General features: G+C 43.5%; 1 protein-coding gene across 1 annotated transcript; it reads right to left on the bottom strand.

The window, feature by feature from the left end:
- Positions 1-1,690: 1,690 nt before the first annotated feature.
- On the bottom strand, positions 1,691-23,365 carry cdh19 (cadherin 19, type 2). The gene is made up of 12 exons (XM_068581619.1): positions 23,242-23,365; positions 18,495-18,877; positions 18,031-18,325; positions 16,400-16,519; positions 14,316-14,483; positions 13,045-13,235; positions 11,062-11,315; positions 9,691-9,827; positions 8,648-8,769; positions 8,240-8,357; positions 6,159-6,410; positions 1,691-4,546 (listed from the first exon to the last, which is right to left on the bottom strand). Exons 2-12 carry the CDS (start codon positions 18,795-18,797, stop codon positions 4,023-4,025), a joined length of 2,484 nt encoding a protein of 827 aa, XP_068437720.1. The 5' UTR covers positions 18,798-18,877; positions 23,242-23,365; the 3' UTR covers positions 1,691-4,022.
- Positions 23,366-24,110: the final 745 nt, after the last annotated feature.

Below are 24,110 nucleotides of genomic sequence, written 5' to 3'. Positions count from 1 at the left end.
TCTGCTTAATTATTTGCAATTTGACATTACTGGGATCAGTGGCTAATCAACAAAGGTTTCGAATACATAAACATATTCACATACCATCTTCCCGAGCATCTTACTGTACGAGCTGGGATCAGATATAAAACCTAGGGGCCTAATTTATGGAGCTCTCTAATTTGGTTGTTTTGCCCCTTGGCTCGCATTGTTCAAGGTCATATCATTAATTTTAAAATGCTGGCAATATGGACATCATACGTTATGTTAAAACAAACGGATACTACACATATTGGCCGTATGCACTGAGGTTGTAACATACACAATTCAACTCATCTTCCATTGAGTTTGGCTGGATAAAAACTCTTAGAGACACTAATGTAGTATTGTGATGCTGAGAATCACGTCTTTATCTTCACACTTTTAATTACATTCACATGACTAACCTGCACAGGAGCGATCTGATCGGCCGGACCTTGAGGCATAAATGTTAATTATTTTTATTATTTTTTATTAAAAAAATAAGTCTCGAAATCCTTTCAGGCATCTTTTCAATCAACTCACGCTCTGCCAAATGCGAGCCGGCTCTCAAAAAGGCCCTCCAGTGAGCATTGTGCTGCTTTGTGATGGAGTTGGCACTGGGTTTGAAAAGAAGAGCTGAATCTATAACCTGCGCAGAGGACGGAGACAGTTGACGGAGCGAAATCCTTCACATTGCTGTAATGGGTATAATTACACAAAGAAAGGAGCTGTTAGGTTAAATTACCCGTGATATTCACCATGGGTAATGACAGAAATTCAGAAGGTTAAATGACACCAGGAGCTGAATGACTTTTGACATTAAGGTACTTTTTGAAAAAGGGAATTATAACGGAGCTTTTGTGGGCAAATCCAATACCCTCCATGTTGGACTGTGGAGATTGGGTTGGAAGGACTTTAAAAAGATCTTTTTTTTTTTTCCACCTGTGTCTTTAGAAGCTGTGGCGAGACAATGACTTAGTCTAAAAAGAACTGGCCGGATAGAAAAGAGCGAGAAGCTTTTTGAAGCTCACTTTGAGGCGCAGTGATGTCTGGAAATTGTCCCGCTGAGTGGCGCACCTTTCATACAAGTACGTGGAAAAGCCGACGAGATTCAAGCGATTAGTCGTTTCCTTCCTAATCTCCTACCTCGAGGCTTTCCAACCACTTTCCGAATTGGTGTGTAAATATATTTGTGTTCAGTTTTTGCCTCAGTGAGAACTTTATACTCTTCTCTCTCTGGTCTGAAAGCCGACCTTTGCAGACGGCCCAATTAGTGGACGGGAAGGTGAAGGAGGGCTGGACCCGAGCTCCCTGCAATTACCTCGAGTCACCCCGCCAGCAGCCACCCACACAAACAAACAAGAGCGTGTTTGCCAATAATACTGTAAATGGCCAAGAGAAGGAAAAGACGAAGGTGCCGTATACATTATTTCTTCACAGCTGTTGTGTTTCTCGAGCTTCGCTCTTTAAACATTTCAAAATCGAGCCTTTTTCTCTCCTCTCGGGCTTACTTTTGCTGCCAGTCACCCGTGCTCTCTCTCTCTCTCTCTCTCTCTCGCTCGGTCGCTCGCTGCTGATTGGCCGACACGAGTCCTGTGATTTGCTCTCTCGTGACTTGACAAAAAGCAGAAAGTCATATCATACGGCATCATACATGTTAAAGAGTTCATATTTAATGAAAAAACCCCACATGTGCAAACTAATCAGGAAACAAAATCTCTGTTTAAAAAAAGAAAATGTTGCCGTACATATACAGAAGGGAAGAGATGCGTTAATTTATATAATTTCATAATACAAATACACATAACTGTACAGTACAAACTGGCCTGAGCAAAAATACCAAGTATAAAACATGATTAAAAACAAGATATGACAAATAGTATCAGAATTGTGCATTTCACAGGTGAGTAATACTGCAGGTATTAGACAATAGTGTAATAATAACACACTAATACTTAAAGCATGGATCCCAGTGTTGCACTCTTTGTACTGTACTCTCACTCTGCTCATTGTGGCAATGCATTTACCTTCGCGATGGTCTAATTTACCCTTTTGGTGTATCTACTTTCTTCTGCGATGATTTTCCCCCCCGAGTTGTATTTCATATTTTGACGTACATATATCTGCCGAAGTGACTTTATACTCGGACTCAACGACTGGGCGTGGACTAATCTGTGCGCTCACCGGTGAAGAAGTGTGAGCGCGGGTGCAGCGAGGACTCGGTGCACAGTGGAGGTGGATCAGAGGAATATCTCATCACAGCCTACTGACACTGCTGCACATGGAACAAGTACAGTACAACGCAGTAGCTTGTTTGTGAACGCCCAAAAAATCATGTAAGGGATTAAAAATGATCCATTTTTGATGAAAGTTTGGATTAAATTTAGTGCAGAGTACTCGGTAAAAGCTGCATTAATGAATCATGAATGATCAAATGACGGCGTGCGGCGTTAAGCGGCCTCTCGCGGTGACGATCCAACAAAGACTCGCCGCCGACTTTGCATTTCCCTCACCTCGAGGAGCCTTTAGCCTTTTTAAAACTCATTGTTTCGGTTTTCCAGCCGACAAAGACGGCTCTTAACAGAGCTTCTTTTTTTTCCAGCTGCAGCAGCCAGCTGTTTTCAGAATATATTTCTTCTGGTAAACCCTGTGTGCAACACAACAGACAGACACACTAAACATAGTGATGCAGCTTCCAGCTAAGAAGCCATACGACTTAGCTCAGGGGTTGGTGAGGACTTAAAATGAATTATAATATTCTCACACATCTATTTCACGTGGATGTGTAACATGTTAACTCACGCTGTCACAATACTGCATTCTGTGTCAACGTTAACACTCACTTTTGGTACAACAACGGATGCCAAGTGCAGTTTCTGGAGCGTAAATACCATGTCTGTAGCCTCAACATGTTGTCAGGTCATGCTGAACCCACACACAATATTTGCACAACCATAAACAGGTCGCTTGTCAGGGAAAAAAAGATAGAAGCAGAAAAAAAAAATAGAGAAAAACAAAAAAACGGGTCCAAATACGCGAGACATGAGTGAAATGATTATTACGGGTGGATTCAAGCTTTAAAGAAATTGCTCGACATTTTGGCGAATACTCAGAGAGTCGTTCAGAGATTGAGATTCCCGTCTCATGTCTGTAGGATAAATATGGAGCGACAGCCAGCGGCTAAACAGAAGAGAGGAAGAACAACTCTAAAGGAGGAGTCAAGCTAACTGTTTCCACCTGTTTCTTTAAGCTAAGCTAAGCTAACAGGCTGCTGTAGCCTCATACTTACCGTGGCTACATAAGAGTGGTATCATTCTTCTCATCTCACTCTGAGCCAGAAAAGGAAAAAAAAACATCTTTCCCAAATTGTTGAAACTTTTCTTCAAGTAAAACCTAATTTCACTGATGAGCGGCCATTTTAAATGCACTGAACTGGTCCATCATAGAGTTGGGTCAATGTTTTTCCAGTCCGGTCCGGTCTAAACCGGTTTTGATTGCATGGAAACCGGCTGAACCGGCATTCTTTATTTGGAAAATTAAAAATATCAGCGACCGATGTCGACGGCACCACAGCGCTAAATGCTAGCTTGTATGGCATTAGCAATAAGCAGTATGACAACTTGATTAACATAACATTATGTTTGCTTATAAACCGACTCCTGAAGCCACCGCCGAGCCGAGCCTGGCGACGAGAAGGAGATCTGTAGACGTGGGAGGCGGGATGAGTCGCACGTCGTGTTTGTTCAGTAGAAAGTTTGAGTGTTTTTTGGGTGTGCTGAGACGAGAGCTGGCAGAGTTCATCTCTCATAGAAAACTAAAAACACGCCAACGTGGCTACATTTTGGATTTAAAGCCGACAAAAGAGGCGAGCGGAAAATTGAATTTCCTCGTAATCGTCTCAGGGAGGCAGGAGCGGAGTCAAGAGCAACGCCTGGAGGTAATAGCATAGTAGCATATAGGTGAGATCAGATAAACAGCCAGTCAAGGAGAAGATGATGAAGAAGAAGAAGAAGAAGAGCCCTTCAGAAGATGGTGTCTTCCTCTCCTCCCCAATACCACGGGGTGAGCTTAACCACGAAGGGTCTGGGGTTACAAACGGGCGGCTCGGGTTCCAGCGCCAAAGAACAGGACTCCAGAGAGCTCAGGGACCCCGCGGGGGACCCCGACCCCTCGTATGCGTAGGTTCTCAGGCAGTCGAATGGGGGCACGTGAGCGTCCTGATCCGCCTCCGCCAGCCGGTCCAGAATGAACTGTCGGAAGAGGTCGTCGTCCGGCCCGATGAGGTGGGATTCTCTGAGGGACATCCGTATGCTGGCCCTGACGTCCTCCCTCCGCAGCCTCCTCTCCCGCCTCCTCGGGTGGTGGCGCAACGGGACACCGGCGGGCCGGCAGACGTCCCGGTCGGCTGCCCCGCCTCCGTAGTACAGCACCTTCTGCGACACCGTCTCTGGCAGCTCCAGATCCTCCACCTCCACCTCTAATCCCTCCTGCTGCTGCTGCTTCTTCCGCCTGTGCCTCCTCACCATGAGCATTAGAACCGACAGCACTGCAGACACGACACAGCGGGAGACCATTACCGTTAAACACCAGGGCATGAGCTTAGCGGGATAAAAAAAAAAAGCATCTCGGGTGCCTGATGGAGCAGAGCGTCTACTTGTGCACCAAAAATAATGGCAGGCAGATTGGTTTTTCCTAGAACGGAAAAAAAAATCTAAATGAACGCAAATTAGGCGCCAAGTTTTTTTTATTTTTATTCCAGCTCGCACATAAAGAAGACTTCTTTATTTGCTCCATGCGGCACCGAATGCTAAAAGAGTGTTTATTTCACTCTGCCTGTGCATTGTGCTCATCCGACAGAACGTTAGCATAGCAGGTATTGTCATTAATCTTTCATGTGATGGGCACAGAGGGGACACAAAGCAGCCGAGGTCATAATAGAGCTCTTCACTATGCAAACCCATCAACGTCCCAGGATGGCGTCGCTACTGATGTATTGCAACCGGTATGCTCATTACCTGACATCATTTGCTCGGCGAGCTTTCAGCATTTTAAAAGTCAGTGTTAAAGGCACGCTGGCGAGTTAAAAAAAGAAAAAGGGAATCAAATGAAAATGAGCAAATTTGTTAATGGGAAATCCTGCTGTTTAACACACGTTTATGTACTTGCCAAAATTATGTGAGGTGGAGCTGTTCTAGCTCAACAGATCCGCTGGAAAAGAATGACTTTTTTAACAACAGAATATCAAGAGCGATAGACAAACATCCATACATCCACCCATCAATCAATCAATCATATACAGATTATTTTAGGAGTTTGAGCACCGGTTACCATCATTTCTGAGGATTATACATTAATTAAATAGATGTCTGGCATTATTCAAGGTTGACAATGTTTTCTACCTTCTGTAAAGCTCAGTCTATACATCGTTAGTGAAATCCTTCGTGGGGCCCGCAGAGCAAAAACAATCAGCTCGCTCGTACACTTCACTTCTTCCGCGGAAACAAAAACAAACTCGCGAAATGCCTCTCGCGTCTCTCAGAGGTCTGCAGAAACCCGTGCCAAAAAAAAAACAAAACAAAATTGGCAGAAAACGAGATCTTTGGTGATTTCTGCAGCGGCCTTTTGATTGTCTGTTTGAAAGATGTTTGAAGAAACAGACCCTCTGGATGATTTTCGATTGGCTTGTACTGGATATAATAATCCTGACGGGGTTTCTGTTGCACTTCAACTGCTCCAGACATTAGCTGTATGCACAAGTACATGAAGGAAGATAAACAATAGTAACTTTTAAGTATGTTTAAACATTCTGTTTTGAATGTACCCCCCAAAAAAAGGTGTATACGTTCAATAAAACTGATTGGAAGTTAAAGGAAAACCATGAAGCTCAATTTTAATGGTTTCGGAGCTCTACATTTGGGCATCTTTCCTTTAAATAAATACATTTTTCAGCCTCAAATTCCTTATTTTCTTCTGTGTGTGTGTGCCGCTGTGGCTGAGCGGGTAACCCCAGCCAGCTCCTCCTGTCCGCCTGTCAGAGACCAGCGAAGAAGACCTGTCTGCCTTCACCGTGGCTCGCTCAGCCAAAACAAAACGCTGTATTCCTTTATATCCATCCTTATTATACCACGGATGGATATTATACATCCGCGCTCTCTCACCTGTGAGCGTGACGACGCAGACCAGCAGCCCCAACAAGGTCTGCAGGCTGACCCCCATGGACAGGGCGAGGGCCTCCACCCCCCCCGAGGGACAATGTCCGGCCGGCTGGCAGCTGCACACGCTGATGGTCAAAGTGCTGGTGCTGGACAGAGCCGGAGAGCCGCTGTCCGTCACCACGACCGGCAGGAGGTACTGGGTTCGGTCCTTCCGCGTGAAAGTACTCCTGCGCGCCACGACGCCGGCTGTATTGTCTGGAGACGAAGCCAACAGAGGAGCGCTTTGAACATATGCTCGAGGACTGCTTCCACTGCGAGTGCTGAGGTCGTTGAATTCAGTCGACACGCGTAATGCAGATTTACAAATACAATCCCAGTCTTCTGGATGGAAGGAGCACGTTCACATGTCATTTTGGAAAATCTGGTTCTGATTCACCTGTGCGACAATAACAGGTTGCACTTTATAAGAACTACATGCTATTTAGCATTAGTTGAGTCAATAATAATGCATTGTAAAGCATAGATAGTCCTCTAGATGAGGTCACACAACATATTTAACTAATATTAAACTAATAACTAGTAACTAACTGAATTAATCATGAATTTCAGTATTAAAACATGTTTATAAAGCACATGTTAGCATAGCCCCTAACCATTAATGCATATCTAAATCATTACATGTTTTAAGAAATGCATGAATAAATGACATTTAAATCATTTTGTTATTATTTATAAATAATCTTATGAATCATCTATAAGCCCTTACTTAATTTACAATTAAGGGGAATCCATCATTTAGAAAGTATGAAAAACAGATAATGAATTCATAATAGTCAAGCTTATTTATCAAGAATAAAACATAACTTTAATAAGTGATACGTTTATGCTTTATGAAAGGTGAAGTGTTTTTCTCATGCTTAACTAATGCTAAATAGTGTGTAGTTATTATAAAGTGCTACCCAATAAGGATTTTAAGTAACTTTTTGGAAGTCAAACATACCTTGTGGCATTCCAAAAACGTCTTTTATTGAACACTTGATTCATTATCATCTTCCTGGTTGCTGGACTGCTGTGCCTGCGCGGCCGAGCAGCAGCACCTGCGTGCATTTCATCCCAACGGCTTCGATTTGATCAAATATCCATCTGCTGCTCACTTCAACAACACTTTACGTTTGATATCTGCTGCACGTTTTCATTATAAACTTTGAGGAGAGGTTGACCACCCACTGACTACAAGGAAAACAATCTTCCGATTTACATACTCGAGAGGCTGTGTCACACACACACGCACACACACACACACACACACACACACACACACAAACAACAAAACAACAACCTACTGAAGGGTTTCATTCCAAAATGGCTAAAAAACACTTACGGTGCATCGTGTTCATTTAAATTCAAATTCTTGCAATCATAACAATATGCCTTCATGTTGCCTTTGTCACACTGTTGTACCACACGGCTCACGCAGGTTGCAGTTAAGCCGCGGCTCGTTCCTCCAGCCACCGATTGGGACTTTAAGTATAGCTTTGTCTGGTTTTCACGTATTTACTCGTGTTCCACGGCTTAAAGCCTCCGAACAGAAAATGTTAGTGATTTGCAGGATGAAATGTACTGGGGCAACCTGTTTTAGTTCATGCTGAGTGCGTCACTGCAGCGGTACGGTTAGCTTAGCATAGAGACTAGAAAACAGTGCAAAAGGACTGAGCCCCAGATTTACCAGCAGCAGCATTAATGATGATATGAATGCATCAATAATATCAATGACCAAAAATAATGTATCTGCGAAATGATGCAGGAAAAGTGGGGCAACCGCCTATCTGCATTTGTGTGTATGTTTGTGTGTCTTTTTTATTTTGTATTGGGTATCCATGTTTTGGGGGTATTTTCAAAAAAGTGATTTTTTTTCCAATGGTTTTGCTCTTTGGCCATTGATATACTGAAATGAGAAAGTTTGATTCATGGTACTCAAAGTATGTATTAATGCTGGTATACCTTTACTTTTTTCTACTTGTTTCTAAACTGCGTTTTTGTCAGAGTTCCAAACATTTCTTCCAGCATTGCTCAATGATTATAACCTTGATTGTCTCTTATGGTGAAGTTTGGATTGATGTGCTTCTCAGAGACCATGGAGAAGTAGAAGTGGTGTCCCTCAACGGGGTCGTCCAGGTCCACGACACTGAGCAGCTGAATAAGCTGAGAGACACAAAGACACATTTCTAAAAAAAAAAATACAAGTGGATTTCATTTGTATTGCCTTTCTCAGAAAGACACTCAGCATACTATTCGTCAACTAACAATGCATTTTGGCAATGAACTGTTCAATACTAAGTTGGTTCCTTGTGAGTCATTTAAGGCTGAAAAAAAAAGTACACGGATGCAATACAACATGTTGCAATACGAAAACCTTAACCGTCCACTTTATGTAATTTCTCAACACTCCTATATATCAAATCATGAACATGAGCGCATCATAATATACATACTTCTCCCGCCGGTGTTCCCTCGCAGATAAATGGCTGGTAATCTCTCGCAAGCCGTGGCACATTGTCGTTTATGTCCAGCACTTTGATGAACACCACCGCAGAGGAGGATAAATGGTTCAGCGCTGCAGTAGTGAAGATAGACATTTGCTGGAGTCCACTGGGTACATGTATCATGAATGCTTCCTAAAAGCTCTGTCAAAATCATACTTAAGACTGATGAATGTTTCTTCTTTTAGAAACATGACTGTGCGGCGACGTTTTATTGCTTCCTCCAAACGAAGACAGTGGAAACTAAATTCTTTGAAGAAGATTTGAGGTTTATTTTTTGACACTCTTGAGTAATCCCCCGACCTTTTGAAGCAATCACTTTTCTTCATATAATATTAAATTATTCTAAACTGGGTGTTATTTAGTACAATAATGTTGTCATAGAATTGAGCGCTCAATGATCTGCCAAGTTTGTACTATGGTATAAAGCGGCATGTATTTATTAGTCTTAGCTAATACTTTCAATTCCTTATCAAACACTTTTCTATTTCAATCGTTTACTCATTACTTTGAGTGAATGATTCAGACTACGGAAATTACAGTGGATTACCTTTTGTGGGTATAAATACAAACTCACTGTTTGAATTTATACCTACAAAAGGTAATTCACCTTATTTCAGACAGACAGACAGATAGCTAGATAGCTAGATAGGTGACAGCTTCATAGCTATCTAACGTGATCTCTGCGTACTTAGTTTCTACGTTAGCTAGTTTTCGCGCATGCACACACAACGTGTGTTGTTTAGGTTTTACAGCAGAGTACATTTTGTTGTTTCAAACTAGTTCATTAACTGCATAATCTTTCCAGTATTACATCAGACAGCCGCTGTACCCCCCTGAGGTACTTCTGGCTGTGAACCACAGCTCGAGACAAAGATCAACACATTGCTGTTAATATATTCTGAACAGGTTCCATGACTGAGGGAAGATAAATAAGCCTTAAATTGGCTCTATCAACAAGATGCTATTGAGCGAAACGCGGACATTCTCCTTACTTGTTTCCTTGGCTTCAACCGTCACATTGTGCCAGTCTGTAGTCTCCCGATCCAAAGCTTTAGCGACAGTTATAGTTCCATTGTTCGGGTCTATTCTGAAGGCTTTTGTGTTATCGCTCCTTTTGTCAATCGAATATCTGGAAGAGAAACCACGGAGACACACATTTAGCAGTCAAGGTTGCTTTCTGGGCCAACAAAACACGGCGATACCACAGGGAGATTAATTAGGCGAAAATGCTCATTTAAAAAAAAAAAAAAATCTGTTGACAGATATCCAACAAAGAGAGCACGCAACACGAGCAAGTGTGACAACAACAACGTGAAAACAAAGCATCTCACACAGATGGCATTGACACAATTTTCATATCATTTAAAATGTTATATTCTTTCAAACGTGACCACAGAACCATTTACTGTCTATTTGTCTTCAGTGAGGAAATGTGATTTAAAAACAGCGACACAATAAAAGAGAACGTTACAGGTGTATTGTTTTCTGATAGTGAGCGACAAGTTAGAGCCGGAGATTATTGTTTGTTAAAAATAAAAAAAAAACACACATAACCATAGATTTATCATCCACAGACCAAGCAAACGACATTACTGTAAGAAATACTGCACAACCATATCTTTAAGACTCATTTGCATAAGTCATTGTAGCACTATGCTGAATTACGCTAACAAGCACTGAAACACACGAACTAATGAATCATTTCCGTGAGCCACTTTTCTAATAACCGCAAAGCAAACTTCATCATATTTAGTAGAACTGTGGAAACCCCCGAAAATGTCAGCCCGATTTTTATTAATCAACCAGACACTGTTTCCAAAGGGACAGTAATACACGCTAGGCTGAGGATGATATGCAGCACCTGCCACTCTTAAGCTCTGCTGAGATGGACTACAGGCACCGGCACTGCTGATGTCTCCTCTGCAACGTGCCCCAGCTGCAAATGACTGCAAATCTCAGTTCCATATGCCAGAGCGTATGGCGCTTTATTACATCCCCGCGTCCTCGCCACGTCGCTTTGTGATAATACCTCGGCAATAGATAGAAAAGCCTGTGAGGTATGAAATAAATAAAAAAAATGAAGAAAAAAAAGCGTCATGATTTATTCAGCGGGGCTCAATTCCTACTAACGTAATGTCAGATAAATATGACCATGTACAGGGTATCCAGAGATCAAGGGTAAAAACGGATGCACCGAGCCAGTAACACTTTTTAAAATGGAATGATTTTTCACCGCGTGGAGGAAAGCTGTCTCGGGACGTCACGCCCCCACCGGCTCGGGCAGCTACCTCGTCGTTATCGTACTCAAGGTTTTGGGTGGCAGGTGCCATTCTCCCCGCTGTAGACGGTTCACATTACTGCACCTGATGGGATTGTTGACAGCGTCGGTGTCTCTGGCGCTGACACTGCCCACCACGGTTCCCACAGCCGCGTTCTCGGGGACTTTCCACTCGTGGGCCGCCGAGAGGAAGACGGGCGGCTCGTCCACGTCCTCCACCACGATCTTCAGCGTCGTGCGGTCCCTGAACTCCTCCAGAGTCAGAAAACGAGTGTCCACGTGGTCGTTGACCGCCTCCGCGGCCATGACGAAACGCCTCTTGGTTTCGTAGTCCAAAGGCTGTGACGAAAAGAAAAACACGTTTTAACGATTTATATTAATACAGTGGCTCTTATAAGCAGAGAACACCTGGTCCATCATCATTAAGCAGGCTTAAAGAGGAACAGCTTTCCAAATATGCTCTGCCAACTTGAATTGAAGACAGATGATTATTCCTGAGGGAGCGGGACACGACGCCAAATAGATGTTGAAATTGTTTCGTCAATGCCAATAAGTTCCCAGCTGTGAGTGTGCGCTTAAATAATGCTGCTTAATCGATTTTTTTTAAAAACATTATGATCCCAGTAATAAGAAAACAGCATAAACAGCATGAAAAGCATTACTGCATTTCCAAGAATGATTCAGAGACAGAGTCAATAATGTCTTTTTTCATTTCATTATCATGGCATCTAAATTGAATTCTCCAGTGTTACGAAGACGCAGACGGTATGTGGGAAAACAAGTCCAAGCGGAAAACAAGAATAATCTGTGAGTATTTTTCACGTAACATATTTAGGAGTGCTAGGTTATGGATTGAAACAAAGTACATTTACTCAGGTACTTCAGTAATATACACACTGCTGTTCAAAAGTTTGGGGTCACTTAGAAATGTCCTTATTTTTCAACGAAAAGCACAGTTTTTTTCAATGAAGATAACATTAAATTAATCAGAAAGACACTCTATACGTTGTAAATGTGGTGAAAGGCTATTCTAGGTGAAATTGTCTGTTTTTTAATGAAATATCAAGGCCCATTTCCAGCAGTAATCCAGGGTCCCTTCTGGGCCCCCCTAGTATTTTCTGGGCCATCTTCTTTCCTCATAACCAGTAACATAAACAATATTAACACAGCTGAGCAATATCTCACAAGTGTTACTTTATATCTTGATACCAATATTTTTAAAACAGACATTGTGGTTGCAGATAAACTCTTTCAGTTTTAGTTTGGGTATGCAACTTTACCCAATTAGCTCCATTTAAAAAAAAAAAACCTTCCTCCATAGACTCACTCTATGTAACTAGTGTTCCAGTAAGTAGACATTTGCGGCTGCTTTTTCACCCCTAAAATGATGGTCGACATTTCACATACATCCCCCTACACAACTAACTGCACAGTGATCACTCATCCAATGTGTCCATTGGACACAAACTGGCTAATTTCAGTGCTCATGTGCAACGATCAAAGCAAGCTATTAACGTTCTCCATCCTGAAGTCGAAGCCCCGGCTCTCAGTAGTTTACTGCGCACATTGGCTCAGATTCTGCTGCTATATGTTCGTGACCTGGAAAGGAGTCAAAATGGCTGCCAGGTGTGTGGCTTTGTGTGACAGTTGGGTCCCCGTGCCAGGCGCTCTTACACTGTTGCGTCTGGTCGGCTTTGACGCCACCGCCGCCGCTGCTTGCTGTTGTGTCTGCCAGCTGTCTGTGTGTGTGTGTGTGTGTGTGTGTGTGTGTGTGTGTGTGCGCAAAGTGCCAGGATGTGTTGCCATGCCCTCTATCAGCCGTAATGATTTGTTTTAAATTTAGTTTGCGTCGGTGTCTGTAATGTTAATTAAATCCATCACGCCGGAGATTAAAGAGTTTTGGAGAAATAGTGTTTCAGAACCTACCGGCCCTCCGTGGCCCACCGCTTTGATTTCTGTCTACACGGCTGCCCTTGAAACATCAGATTAAAATAAGACCATATAAAATTGATGTATTAGAAGGGAAGCGATATTTAGTGTGTGTGTGTGTGTGTGTGTGTGTGTTCACCTTGGCGAGGAGAACCACTCCCCCCTGCGTCACCGGGTCTGTTGTGATGATGAAGGTGGCGCTCTCCTCCAGGTCATCCTCCAGGCTGTAGGTCATCCTGGCGTTGATGCCGGTGTCTGCGTCCTGTGCCATGATCCTGCCCACCGTGGTGCCCACTGCCGCATTTTCAGGGACGGCAAAGGTGTACAGGTCTGAAGAAACAAGGACATTTAAAAAAAAAAAAAATATTAGCCTGGAGGACGTCGGGATAGCATTTCAAAAGGAATTCAAAATCTTGATAATACCAAATTCATACTTTTGCAGCTCACTTTTGTTAAAAAAAAAAAAAAACGACAAAAAAAAAAAGTTTCTTTACTTAAAACACCGCCTGCAGAGCTTGACAGAAAGTTGTTAATAGCTAGTCAAGAGAGTCTGCTAGTGTGTAACGTGATAAGGAGGGAGAACATTGTGGCGGAGGGTCAATTCGTGTGAGTCACAGATAAGTTGTGGCAACTCCACATAATCCTCGCCACTCTCTAATAAGAAGATGAGGAAATGTGATTGTGTCTTTGAGTGACTCTATTTGGATGGCTGCCACAACTGGGAGGAAACCTAACGGCAACCAGCTGCTCCTGGAAAGAAGAAAAAAAAAGACCCTGATAATAATTACCAATTATGTTACAAAACAGAGGGCGCAGTTCAAAGTGAAGCGTGGTCATACAATATTTATAAGGCCTTTTGACTCCGGCGTTGAATTCAAGGGATACAGTAGCGCCGGCGATGAATGTGAATGTGACATTAATAGTTAAAGGTATCATCCTTGCTGTCTCATTCCCGCAGAATTGATTTCTTCCCGGGGCATTCATTTAGTGAGGTTTATCACTGAGGAGCCCAGGTTTGTTTCAAAAGGTCATGACAAATGTCCTTTCATGTGTGAATGATTAAATTCATCCAGTGGGCGACGCGTGCACGAGTAGATGAAACCCCCCCCCCCTCCCTCCTTCAGCTTTTCCCCGTCTCTCTCCCTCTCTCCCATTCTTCGACTGCCTCCTCTTTTAATTTTAGCTGCCGGCTGAACAACAAGACTCTCGCACGGAGCCGAATGCGGCGCCCGCAGCACAAACCGCCCACCCGAATCGAAGAAGTGTGATCAAATAAATGCCTCTTAGGTGTAATATTAAACATCTCCTCGCGGGCCCCGCGACGCTTTTTGTGCCTCTTCCCCCATTGATTCCCGGAGTGCGTAATGGCCGCCGGTGTTTGCATCAGCGTGACTCATGGCAGTGACTCACGGTGCTGGAACGTGGGGCCGTTGTCGTTGACATCCGTCAGGCTGACGGTGACGGTGGTGGAGGAGGAGTAGCCGCCGCTGAGCCCGAGCATATCCTTCACCTGCACCACCACCAGGTACTGCGCCCTGGCCTCGCGGTCCATGTTTGGCCATGATGTCACAATGGTCCCTGCAGGTTGAATGAAGGGTGAGACAGACGGAGGGAGGGAGGTTCACAGGATGCTGTCGAGTGTGTCTGTGGGTGGGTTTTTTTTTTCCATGTTTGTTTTCAAGAAAATGTGAGTAAACTTTGCCTCAAGTTGTCTTCAAGGCTGCCGGCTGTAAAACTGCGCCGCGATAAATTGAAAGTCTGCAAACTGGATTGATACGTAGTATTATCAGGAGGGCTTTACAATGACTAACGCTGTCTGGCCAAAGCCGAGGCTGTAGGCGACAGTAAACAATTTGAATCAAGAGAATTAGACGCTAAAAAAGAGAAGTCGGCATTTAAACTATTTGTTCGTCTAATCTTGTGTTTGAAAGATGGACGTTTTACCTATCAGCAATATCTAGTCCGTCGTTAGGGGTATTTGGAACAAGCCTGATGGTCTTTTTCAAGGATAAAACTGTTTTTTCTTGAGTTTTCCTCACGTAAAGAGCAAAACCAAATATGTGTCTGTCTGTCTTCATTCAGACGGAAAAATTAAAAGGCTTAAAAATGTCCTTTTACAAATAGACACGTTTTTTTGGAAAATGTGACACAAAAATGACTACATTTCTTTTTTTGGGGGGGGTGAGTTTTTCGCAGCGGATTATTACATATTTGAGGTAATACATATGTTACATTATATGTGAGGTGACAATGTCCTTTGTAATGAAAGAACGGCGAATATGGCATAAAATATTGTGGTCCGAATATGAAAGCCAAAGGGGAAAAGCTGTGAACTTTCAAATAATCATAAAGAAGTCTGGTTGTATCCTAGTAAACATTACGAACATGAGTTTATAGTCTGCTTCGCTAGTTTCCAGTCTTATTCAATACTTTAAAGTTTGGTATCATTTCGAGAAAAATAGACCATCAGGCCGGGTATTCTTTAGGGCGGGGCTACCGTGTGATTGACAGATCTCCGGGTACTGGGAGTTGTCCTCGCTTTCATCCTACAACTTTAACATTTCACAGTGTTTTCAGTTCACGGATGTTGATTGAAACCTTTTTTTGTCCTCTAAAAACATGTCTTATTCAGCATCGGGTTGTGCTGGTGGTCCACCGAAGCAACACTCTGCCTCATTGATGGTTTAAACACATTTCGCCAAACAATAAAGTACCCAGACGAGAAACCCAGACTGCATATGTTAGGGGTTTTGGTCTTTTCATGGAATCTGGATAAGAAAAATAAAAAATAGCTCCGGGCTTTATCCTCACAGGTTAACTGAAGCCATGAGCACAACTAACTTATATTGACTGCTGCCCACAACAGTTGGTCCCCCCAAAAAGTTAGATTTACCCTTTCGCAACACTGCATTAATTTCAATGCCGACATTTTTTCCGACATCAATAATGCCCTTCCCCAACTCTTCAGAGTCCAGGTCAACAATGTGTGTGGGAAGCGCTGCAGCTGACCTCTGTACCGCACAAATAAGTAGTGTAAATGTACATGCATCGGCTTCAATGGAGCCAGACTCTTCGTCGGGGGAGGAGATGGGGGGGGGGTGTAAAACACTCACATATTCCCCACCGGCTTCAAAACCGCAGCGAACTGTGTGAATAGTTGTTTAAAGAAAAGAACGTTGCCATGGGGGAATTCACCCAATTTCAAAGTGATGAGCAGTGTATGACTTGTCAAAAGTGGCTAGGACCAGGGGGAGGAAGCCGAAGACAAAACAGATTTCCGTCTCGAGAGTGCGAGATTGAAAACATCCCTGCCCCTCTTTGTTTGTTCTGTGAGCCCGGTCGCTATGAAGTTGAACATTAAATCTCAAGCGGCCTCCCTGGGTAGCCCAGACCGAGGTTGTGGAGAGATGTGTGCGGCTCCCCCCCCCCCCGATGACGATACTGAACGCAGTGCGGTTAAAAACTAAAAGCCCCTTTTATCTGGGGAGTGGTACCCGTCTTTGGCTCCACGGAGAAGTAGGGCTCCCCCTGCAGGACGGAGTAGATGAGCTTGGCGTTGTTTCCGAACATGGGATCGTCGGCATCTGTGGCTGTCACCTGGGCCACTGTGGTCCCTGTTGGGGGGAGGGAGGGGGGAGGAGGGGGAGGAGGGTCACACAGTCAGAGTTAGCTCGGGAAGCAGTTCCAGTCGACGGGGAAATAAAGTGATTATGCCACAGCCCCGCAGGGTCTGTCTGTCTGGCTCAAAGGGAGGGGGGGAAGAGTGGAAATGGAGGGAGGGAGGCGGGGTGTAGGTGGGGTTCGAGGAGGGATGTTGACAATGGGGGAGGAGCGGCGTTGGCCTTTTCACAACTCCGTACGGAGGTGCAGGTGTGCGTGACAACCTCCGCGGCCTGATAGCGACGTCTCTCTCTCCGTCCACCTGCTGCTCGTTTTCTCTCCATCGCGTTCTCATTTAGTTTCACCTCTCTATCTTTCACACTTACTACCCTTTTCTCCACTGACCATATCCTCTCCCACGGTCCTCGTCCATCTTCTGCTTTTTTTTTTTTTTTTCCCCCAGAAAGCACTCTGGTATTTTTTTTCTCTTCCCAGGCAGGAGTGTAGCACAACCTTCCTCTCGATTTTTATTTCTTTCTGCATTATGATTTATTACGAGTGAGATATTATGCTGCAAAAGGCAGATTACATATAAATTGAAATGGTAATGTTTGGGGTATGAAAGGGCAGTGGTTATAATAACATTATATAAGAAATGTTTCCATAAAGGCATCCACGCTACAACTCAGAATCTAATACTTTTAACTTCCTGAACGGGGACAGATGACAGACATTCATATAACCTTTTGTTCATCGACTTCAGTCAAGATTTAAGTTAAGAAAATTCATTTTAAAAGTATAAAAACTGCAAGTTCTTATCTGTTCAAAAGCAAATGTTTAACTTTTACGCGTAAACAAACAATTCACTTGTTGGTGCAAATAATATTTTTAATGCATAATTCCCCCAACAAATTGGAATCATAAAAAAAAATGCCGCTAGCATATAACAGGCGTTACCAAAACCAGGTATTAAATGGCTAAATGTGCTAAATGGCAGAAAACGAATTTCATGATTGTCTTTTTGTCACAAACCAAAAGAAGTACACAATTAGATGAAAAGTAAGAGGGGGGTCAACTTGCAGACGAGTAATATCCGTACGAATGTTCCACTCATCTAATGACCACGATATTTCAGACTGAACTAAAGTTGTCGACATCAAAAAGAAACGCTCATCAAAACCAGTGTTCACACCATCTTCTGGCTAAACCAGAGACCTCACGCCGACTGGTTTCTGTACTTTTCATTCGGTTCAATGCCGTTCCAGTAAGAACAGATCACAGAGAATCATATGGGGACATTTGGAGGTAATTTTGGAAACAGATGTTGCTGTTGAATTTTCAGTTTTCTTTGAAACTAACATTTAAAAAAAAAAAAATCCATATTCTTTTGTTGAATCCATTTCATTGAACTTGCCTTTGCTTCTTTTTGCTTTTTGTGTGTGTGTGTGTGTGTGTGTGTGTGTGTGTGTGTGTGTGTGTGTGTGTGTGTGTGTGAAACGTTCCTTTCATCTTTACAAAAACATACCGGTTGGACACATCTCAGGGATGCTGGACACATACGGTTCGTTCTGGAACTGCGGGGCATTGTCATTGATGTCCTGCACCTTGATGATGAACTCCGACTCGGGTTCCTCGGGTTCGTTGGACCTCCTGTTGATCGCCTGGGCCCGAAGGACGTAGAAGGCCTTTTCCTCTCGGTCGAGCTTCTTCAGCGTCCTGATCTCGCCGGAATACTCGTCGATCTCGAACGCGTCTCCGGCCCCTTCTCCCGACAATATGTACTTGATGGAAAACTCACCTCGGTCATAGTCGGATTTGAGCTGCAAAAAGACGAGGGGAAGGAGGGAGGAGGGAGGGGGAAGGAGGGTGTATGAAAGCTTAATTTAAAAAAAAAAGATAAACACACTCAGAGGGAAACAGAAAACAAGCTTTTTCCAAAAGAGAAGTAGTGTGTCAAGGACATGGAGGACATTCAATCTGTAATGGTACCTGGCCAATAACGCGAGGAGTGGGATCTTCCTCGGGGACAAACAGCTGTTTCCAGATCCAGCCTCTCTTCAGGCGGCGGTGCAGATGAGTAGACCCTTGGGCCAATTGTTGGGCTTCCAGACCCCGAGTACCTCTCATATCGCTCAGCACTCCGCCAGGAATCATAGACAAGACCGTAACCATGGCCAGAACACTCGGCATGCTCATTTTTACTGTCCACCCGTGCATTTCCTCCTCACTTCCCATGGTTGGCGGACAGAGGACACAGGAGGTTTCGCCGGTCCAGTATAACCGGCGCTTCATTCAGCGGCGGAGTAACTCACGATCCCGGCAGTGCCGTATCCCATCTCGTTACGACGAGGTTTGTATGCGCGCTCATGTCTCTGAAATAAAAAGTTAACAGTTTAATTAATGGCCGTGGTCGAGGAATTTCCAGCAGTGCAGAGTTTGCTGAATGAGGAAATTTAAATATGTATCACCGTAGATTCGGAAGAAGCTGTAAATACATACGTGGGATATTGTGTATTCTGTAAAGGTTGTGTATATGAAAGGCAAATGACAGAGTTTAAATGCAGTAAATAAATAAAAGCTGTATTCTGTATCAGCGATTACAACCAAGGCGTACTTGTACCTCCGGGAGGATTCCTGCAGTTGCTTGAGGGTTACGTGTAAAGATTATAGAGTTGTTCACTTGATTGGAAAAAAATATTATGATTTATATGTATTTTTAAATAGTTAATGTGAGCAAACATAACCGATGCATGTTTTCAATATGTAAGGTGTACGTTTTGTACATGTTAGCTATACATATTTAATCACAGGTTAACACCCTTAACGTAAGGATAAATGGTATGAACATGTTGCAGATTCAGCTATTTCAAGAATTTGCCCATAAATAGAATGAACCAAACCTCCAAAACATTGGCAGTTTAATTGCATGAAAAACGAAAATGCCCTTTTTTTTATTATTAATGCTGTTAAACAACATGCAGGTTCAAAATAAAATCCAACATGGTGGGGCTTGGATGGGCTCCATGATGACATTAGGATAACCTTCCATCTTTGAATCAGTCAAATCTATCAAGAGTTTTGTCAAATCTATTGCACAACGGCAACTCAGATGCTTAACAAATTCAAGCAAGAGAGCCAGAGCAGGGGTTGCATTTTACAAGGCAAACCCTTTGTTCGAACTCTCCCTTTTTTATTTTTTGTGTCTTGCATCCTGCACAGCCCTCTGTTTTGAATTCAGACAAGGCCCTGCCTTGTGTTTCGTGGGGGTGGTGGGGAGGAGGAGGAGCGGGGCCTGAACATCATTCCTAAAGCATGACACTGCACTCTGCAGCTGACTAATGAAGATTTCTAATTAGATCAATGTCTCCCCAGACATGGAAAACAGAGACACACACATGCCTCTGACAAACTATATGAGTGGAATCGATGCAATTACAATGTGCACGGAGGAGGGTCAAGAGTGAAAGGACAACGAAAGTCAGACCAGACAGCAAATTAGTCACGGCAACACAAATACAATATCTTGACCAACTCCACCTCCCCTTGTCAAAGTTAACGGAGTTGAACTTCAACAATTTCATCAATTCCCTTTTCGATAAACAGATTAACCGTGGTGTCTTTTTCCATTTTCTTTCTTCTACAGCGGCAGTAATGATCCGCTGTCAACGTGTCACTATCAAAGAGATCGAAATATCACGCGTGTGATTACCGGTGTCAACCTCGGCTTTTTATTTTTTTTCACTCCCTTCAGTAAATTAGCAATTAATTTCTCCTGTGGAAATTTGTGCATTTTTGCCTCCGCAGCAGGGACTTTGTTTGCCTGGAAGCTGAGGTTGCTCCTTTTTGCTTTCCTACCTGTTTCAGACTTTCCTCTCGTACGGGTTGTTTGCTTTGTGAAGCAACACAAATTATTTGTCTAGACGCGAAAACCCTGAACCCGACTTTACTGCTCTCCAGTCGAGCAGCAAACCATACATCACCACTTGGTGGGATCAGACGTTATTAAGGGCGAGGAGTCACAACGGCCATAATTCTTAACCATTCTAATAGAGTTTTTTGACACTGTTATATCAGCACATAACATATCGAGTCCCAAATATGTGGACACTTTAATCCAAAGTGCCGTGCAGGAGCATGCTTTTTTTTTTTTTTAGCATGGGTGGTCTCGGTGGAAATTTAGACTACAGAGTATACTTCCGGACGTCGTTTCGGCAGTTAGAGTAGTCTCAGTGTTAATGCTTAACAGCTCATAATGTTCATGTTTAATCTTGTAAAACTAAATTAGCTGCCAAGATCCATTTGTAATGGGCTGGTAAAATCAATTACTGATGCAGGCTTTTACTTCTGAAATTCAATTTCGATACAGACCGCGAATGAGAGAGTGTGTGTTTGTGCTTATGTACGTCTTTACAGAGGGGGGGCAGATTCAAATCTCCCAGCGTTGCGGAGTGACAGTCCAATTAGCAGCCAGTGAATCGTGAGCCGTTATGGTCTTTTCGCGGGGCTGCCAAGCACGCGCCCGAACCGAACGCCTTGAGCCAAAACCAGACAACGGCCCTCAATGATGTTACTCTGAGCAACCGTTTGGCTGCCAGCGTGCCAAGGAGGCTGCTTAGAAATCCTTCCTGAGGGGTATCTGCCTCTTTTTTTTTTTTCTGGTGTTGCCTGGAATAGTGAACAGGTCAACAGATGTTTAGGTGCCAATTTAACAAGATGGCACCGTTTTTTTTTAGAAGGAGTAAGTGATGAAATTCTGGGAAAATAATGAGTAGACCCCAAAAAAAATCCTGCTCCTGGTCTGCAAATAGCCAAATGTATTAGGGAGATGGGGGGAAAAAACACATGGCTATGTGTGACAGCTAACCTGATAGAGCTTGATCATAATTGTGGCTGTGTCCAAGTTAGATTTTTAAAAAAGTCCAAGATAAATCCATATGGCGGTAAGCCTTAAAAAGCACGAATCAATCAGTTTTCGTGGACAGGAGTGTATGCCATGAGAAACTAATAATATCCCCGAGAAACACTCTACATGGTCAATTTTCTCCTTTCAAAAGAACTCCTCATTCCTCCGTGACGTGCCGGCTGCCCTGTGGTTGACAGCCATTCATTAGCTCTGATAGGCCTTCCTCCCATTGCCAGCACCCCTCTTGTAGCCTGTATGTACAGTGTGTTCCTCCACCGCATGACAGAATGACAACGAGCCGCCGTCGCACAATGTTAAGCGCCACATGGGCCGAGACCGTCGCATTATTTTCCTAGATTGGCGATGTGTTCTAGTTAATAAAATGTCGCTCTGTCGAAGAAATGGTTCGCGGATGCCGTTGAAGATGTTTAAACGTGGCAATAAAAAAGGGAGAGAATCCGCTGCTTGACATTGGGAATGACACGTCAATGTGCAGCGCCGCCGCTAACTGCTAAGTAACGCTAACTATTTGAGCATTAATTATGTAGCTTTTCCAGGATGAATATATATATATTTTTTAAAGTGTAAAGCTCTGTGAGAATGATCTGAATTTAGACTCGATAGATATCTGCAACCTCAAAGCCGAATCCATCTGTTAGGCCTCGCTTCTTTAAGTTTACCCTTCCAAGACAATATGCACTTAATTGGTCATTTGGGAGCCTGTCATGGGACCCGCTGTTTACCGTTCAGCTCCGTTAGACAACAACACTGACACGCAGTTCATGTTTCCTAAATCAGGACCTCAAATGAGTCCAGGGACCGAGCCGGAGCAACGGGGGAAATGTCAAGCTATCGTGTACTCGCTGGGAAGTCATTTGTTTGTTATTTTATTATGTGCACAAGTGGAAATCATTACATTTAAGCAAAGTGTTCTGAATTTCCACTGACATTTATCAGCGATAGGACTTCATCCCATTATTTTTTTCCTTCCTTTTTCCATCAAAAACAATTAACTCATGCTTTAAAAAAAGAAAAAAAAGAAGAGAGAGCAGTGGTGTTAAACTACAGGCAATTGAGACAGAATCAATTATGGGCGTTAAAAGTTTAAACACAATTTTCACACAAACTATCAGACAAGAACTTTATCGAACGTGCTGAAAGGCGGCGTGATGCTAGCGGTTCCCCCGCACGCCATTGTTGGGCCAAGGTTTTTCTCCTCATACACTCAGGATGTGCTGCAGTTACAAATGTGCTATTTGTGCCTCACTGTCTCGCTTGCCATTGAATAAGTAGACCAAACTATTGGGACACCTGAAAGAAAAGGTCACGGAAAAACCACACGCCGCTCAGTTTCCAAAAGGTGGAATGCACTGAAGGATAGCACTCTGGTGCCACATAATATACACAGAGGTCAGTTACTCAATATGGGATTTTACTAAAGTAAAAATGTGAGCGTATCAATACAGCTGCCTCAGATTGTCAACCCTGAATAAGCACTTTGGAAAACTAAGATTCCACTTTGAAGCTTTTTCCTCAACATACTATTCCTCCACAAGGTAAAAGGTAACGGTCAGCTATTTCCAAAGGTAAAAAAAAAGAAGCAAGACACCGTCTCAAAAGATGAAGATTTCTCTCCACGACAAACACAAAGAACCCTCTGGGACTTATTCAGGTATTAGAGATGTCAGATTTCCCTTCTGCTGCTTTTACATTTACGATGTATTTGCGTTTTTCCTCTATACATCCTCTGGTAAACATGAAAACTGCCTCAAAATATCGTCTGACAAGAACAAACTCGAAACCTCCGACAGGATGTCCACCACCCACACCCACCTGTCTGTGCGAATCCTCGGTTCCCTCGAGCCACTTGTCACCAGCCGCCGTCGAGAGAGAGATCATCGCGCGGGGTGTGAAGGAACACAATCTGCTTAACTAAACGCCCTGGTACCGGAAAGCAATTCTGTCACCACAATAGCAGAAGCGAATGCGTGTGGTTTTCACAATGCCTAATCCCCTCCCGCTGACGACCTCCCCTTTTCTTCCTCTTCTTCTTCTTCGCCTCGTCTCCCCCGTTTCGGCCCTTCTCAAACTTTCCCGGGGAAGAACAAACACTGGCTCTATTGTCTGGGACGCTTGCAGAACACTCGGGGCCTTCATCGCCATGCAAATAGTCACAGCCAAAGCTTTACAAATGGATTTCTATCTTCTTTTTTTTTCACCCTCTCCGGGTTTTTTTTTTTCCTCTCTCTCTCTGTCTCTCCCCCATTTTTGTGAACAATCCAGCCGCTTATTAGAGTCGAGATGGAGCTCGCGAGGTTGATGGTAATTCATCCGCCGAGTGACAACTATTTCTGCTCGGCGTAGGGAAAGCAACAGTCTGTTTTTTGACATTCAAGCCGAGAGGGCGTGCTGCTACTGCGCGTTCGCATTTTAATATTTGACGCGTTATGGAACGGAGTATACACAACCGCTTTGGGACGTTTGTGCGGCGCAATGTCCCGGATGTTTGTGATGGAGGGCTCATAGTGGGAAATAAAGGGCAGGGCCAATCACATCAGTGTACTCTGAATAGAAAGATATATCAGTCGGAACGTCTTGAAAAACTATTTGTGAGCTTATAGAAGAAACATCTACGTGTTGATCACACCTGAAATAAAGCTTTGACAGCACAAGAACTCACTAATTTAGATGTAGCTTGTGTT

This window comes from Clinocottus analis, unplaced genomic scaffold, assembly GCF_023055335.1.
Source record: "Clinocottus analis isolate CAN_PGR_092001 unplaced genomic scaffold, fCliAna1.0.p SCAF_18, whole genome shotgun sequence".
NCBI classification, from domain to species: Eukaryota; Metazoa; Chordata; class Actinopteri; order Perciformes; family Cottidae; genus Clinocottus; species Clinocottus analis.
The sequence above is the reverse complement of the archived record's forward strand: the minus strand, read 5'-3'. Positions and strand labels throughout refer to the sequence as shown.

What these genes read in the sequence shown, in the direction of transcription:
- cdh19 (XM_068581619.1), bottom strand. Translation starts at nt 18,797, where the DNA reads ATGAAGCGCCGGTTATACTGGACCGGCGAAACCTCCTGTGTCCTCTGT. An exon ending in CTCCTCGCGTTATTGGCCAG is followed by an intron (nt 18,326 to 18,494) that starts GTACCATTACAG and finishes GTCTTTTTGCAG; the next exon opens with CTCAAATCCGACTATGACCG. An exon ending in CCCTGAGATGTGTCCAACCG is followed by an intron (nt 16,520 to 18,030) that starts GTATGTTTTTGT and finishes TCCCCCCAACAG; the next exon opens with GGACCACAGTGGCCCAGGTG.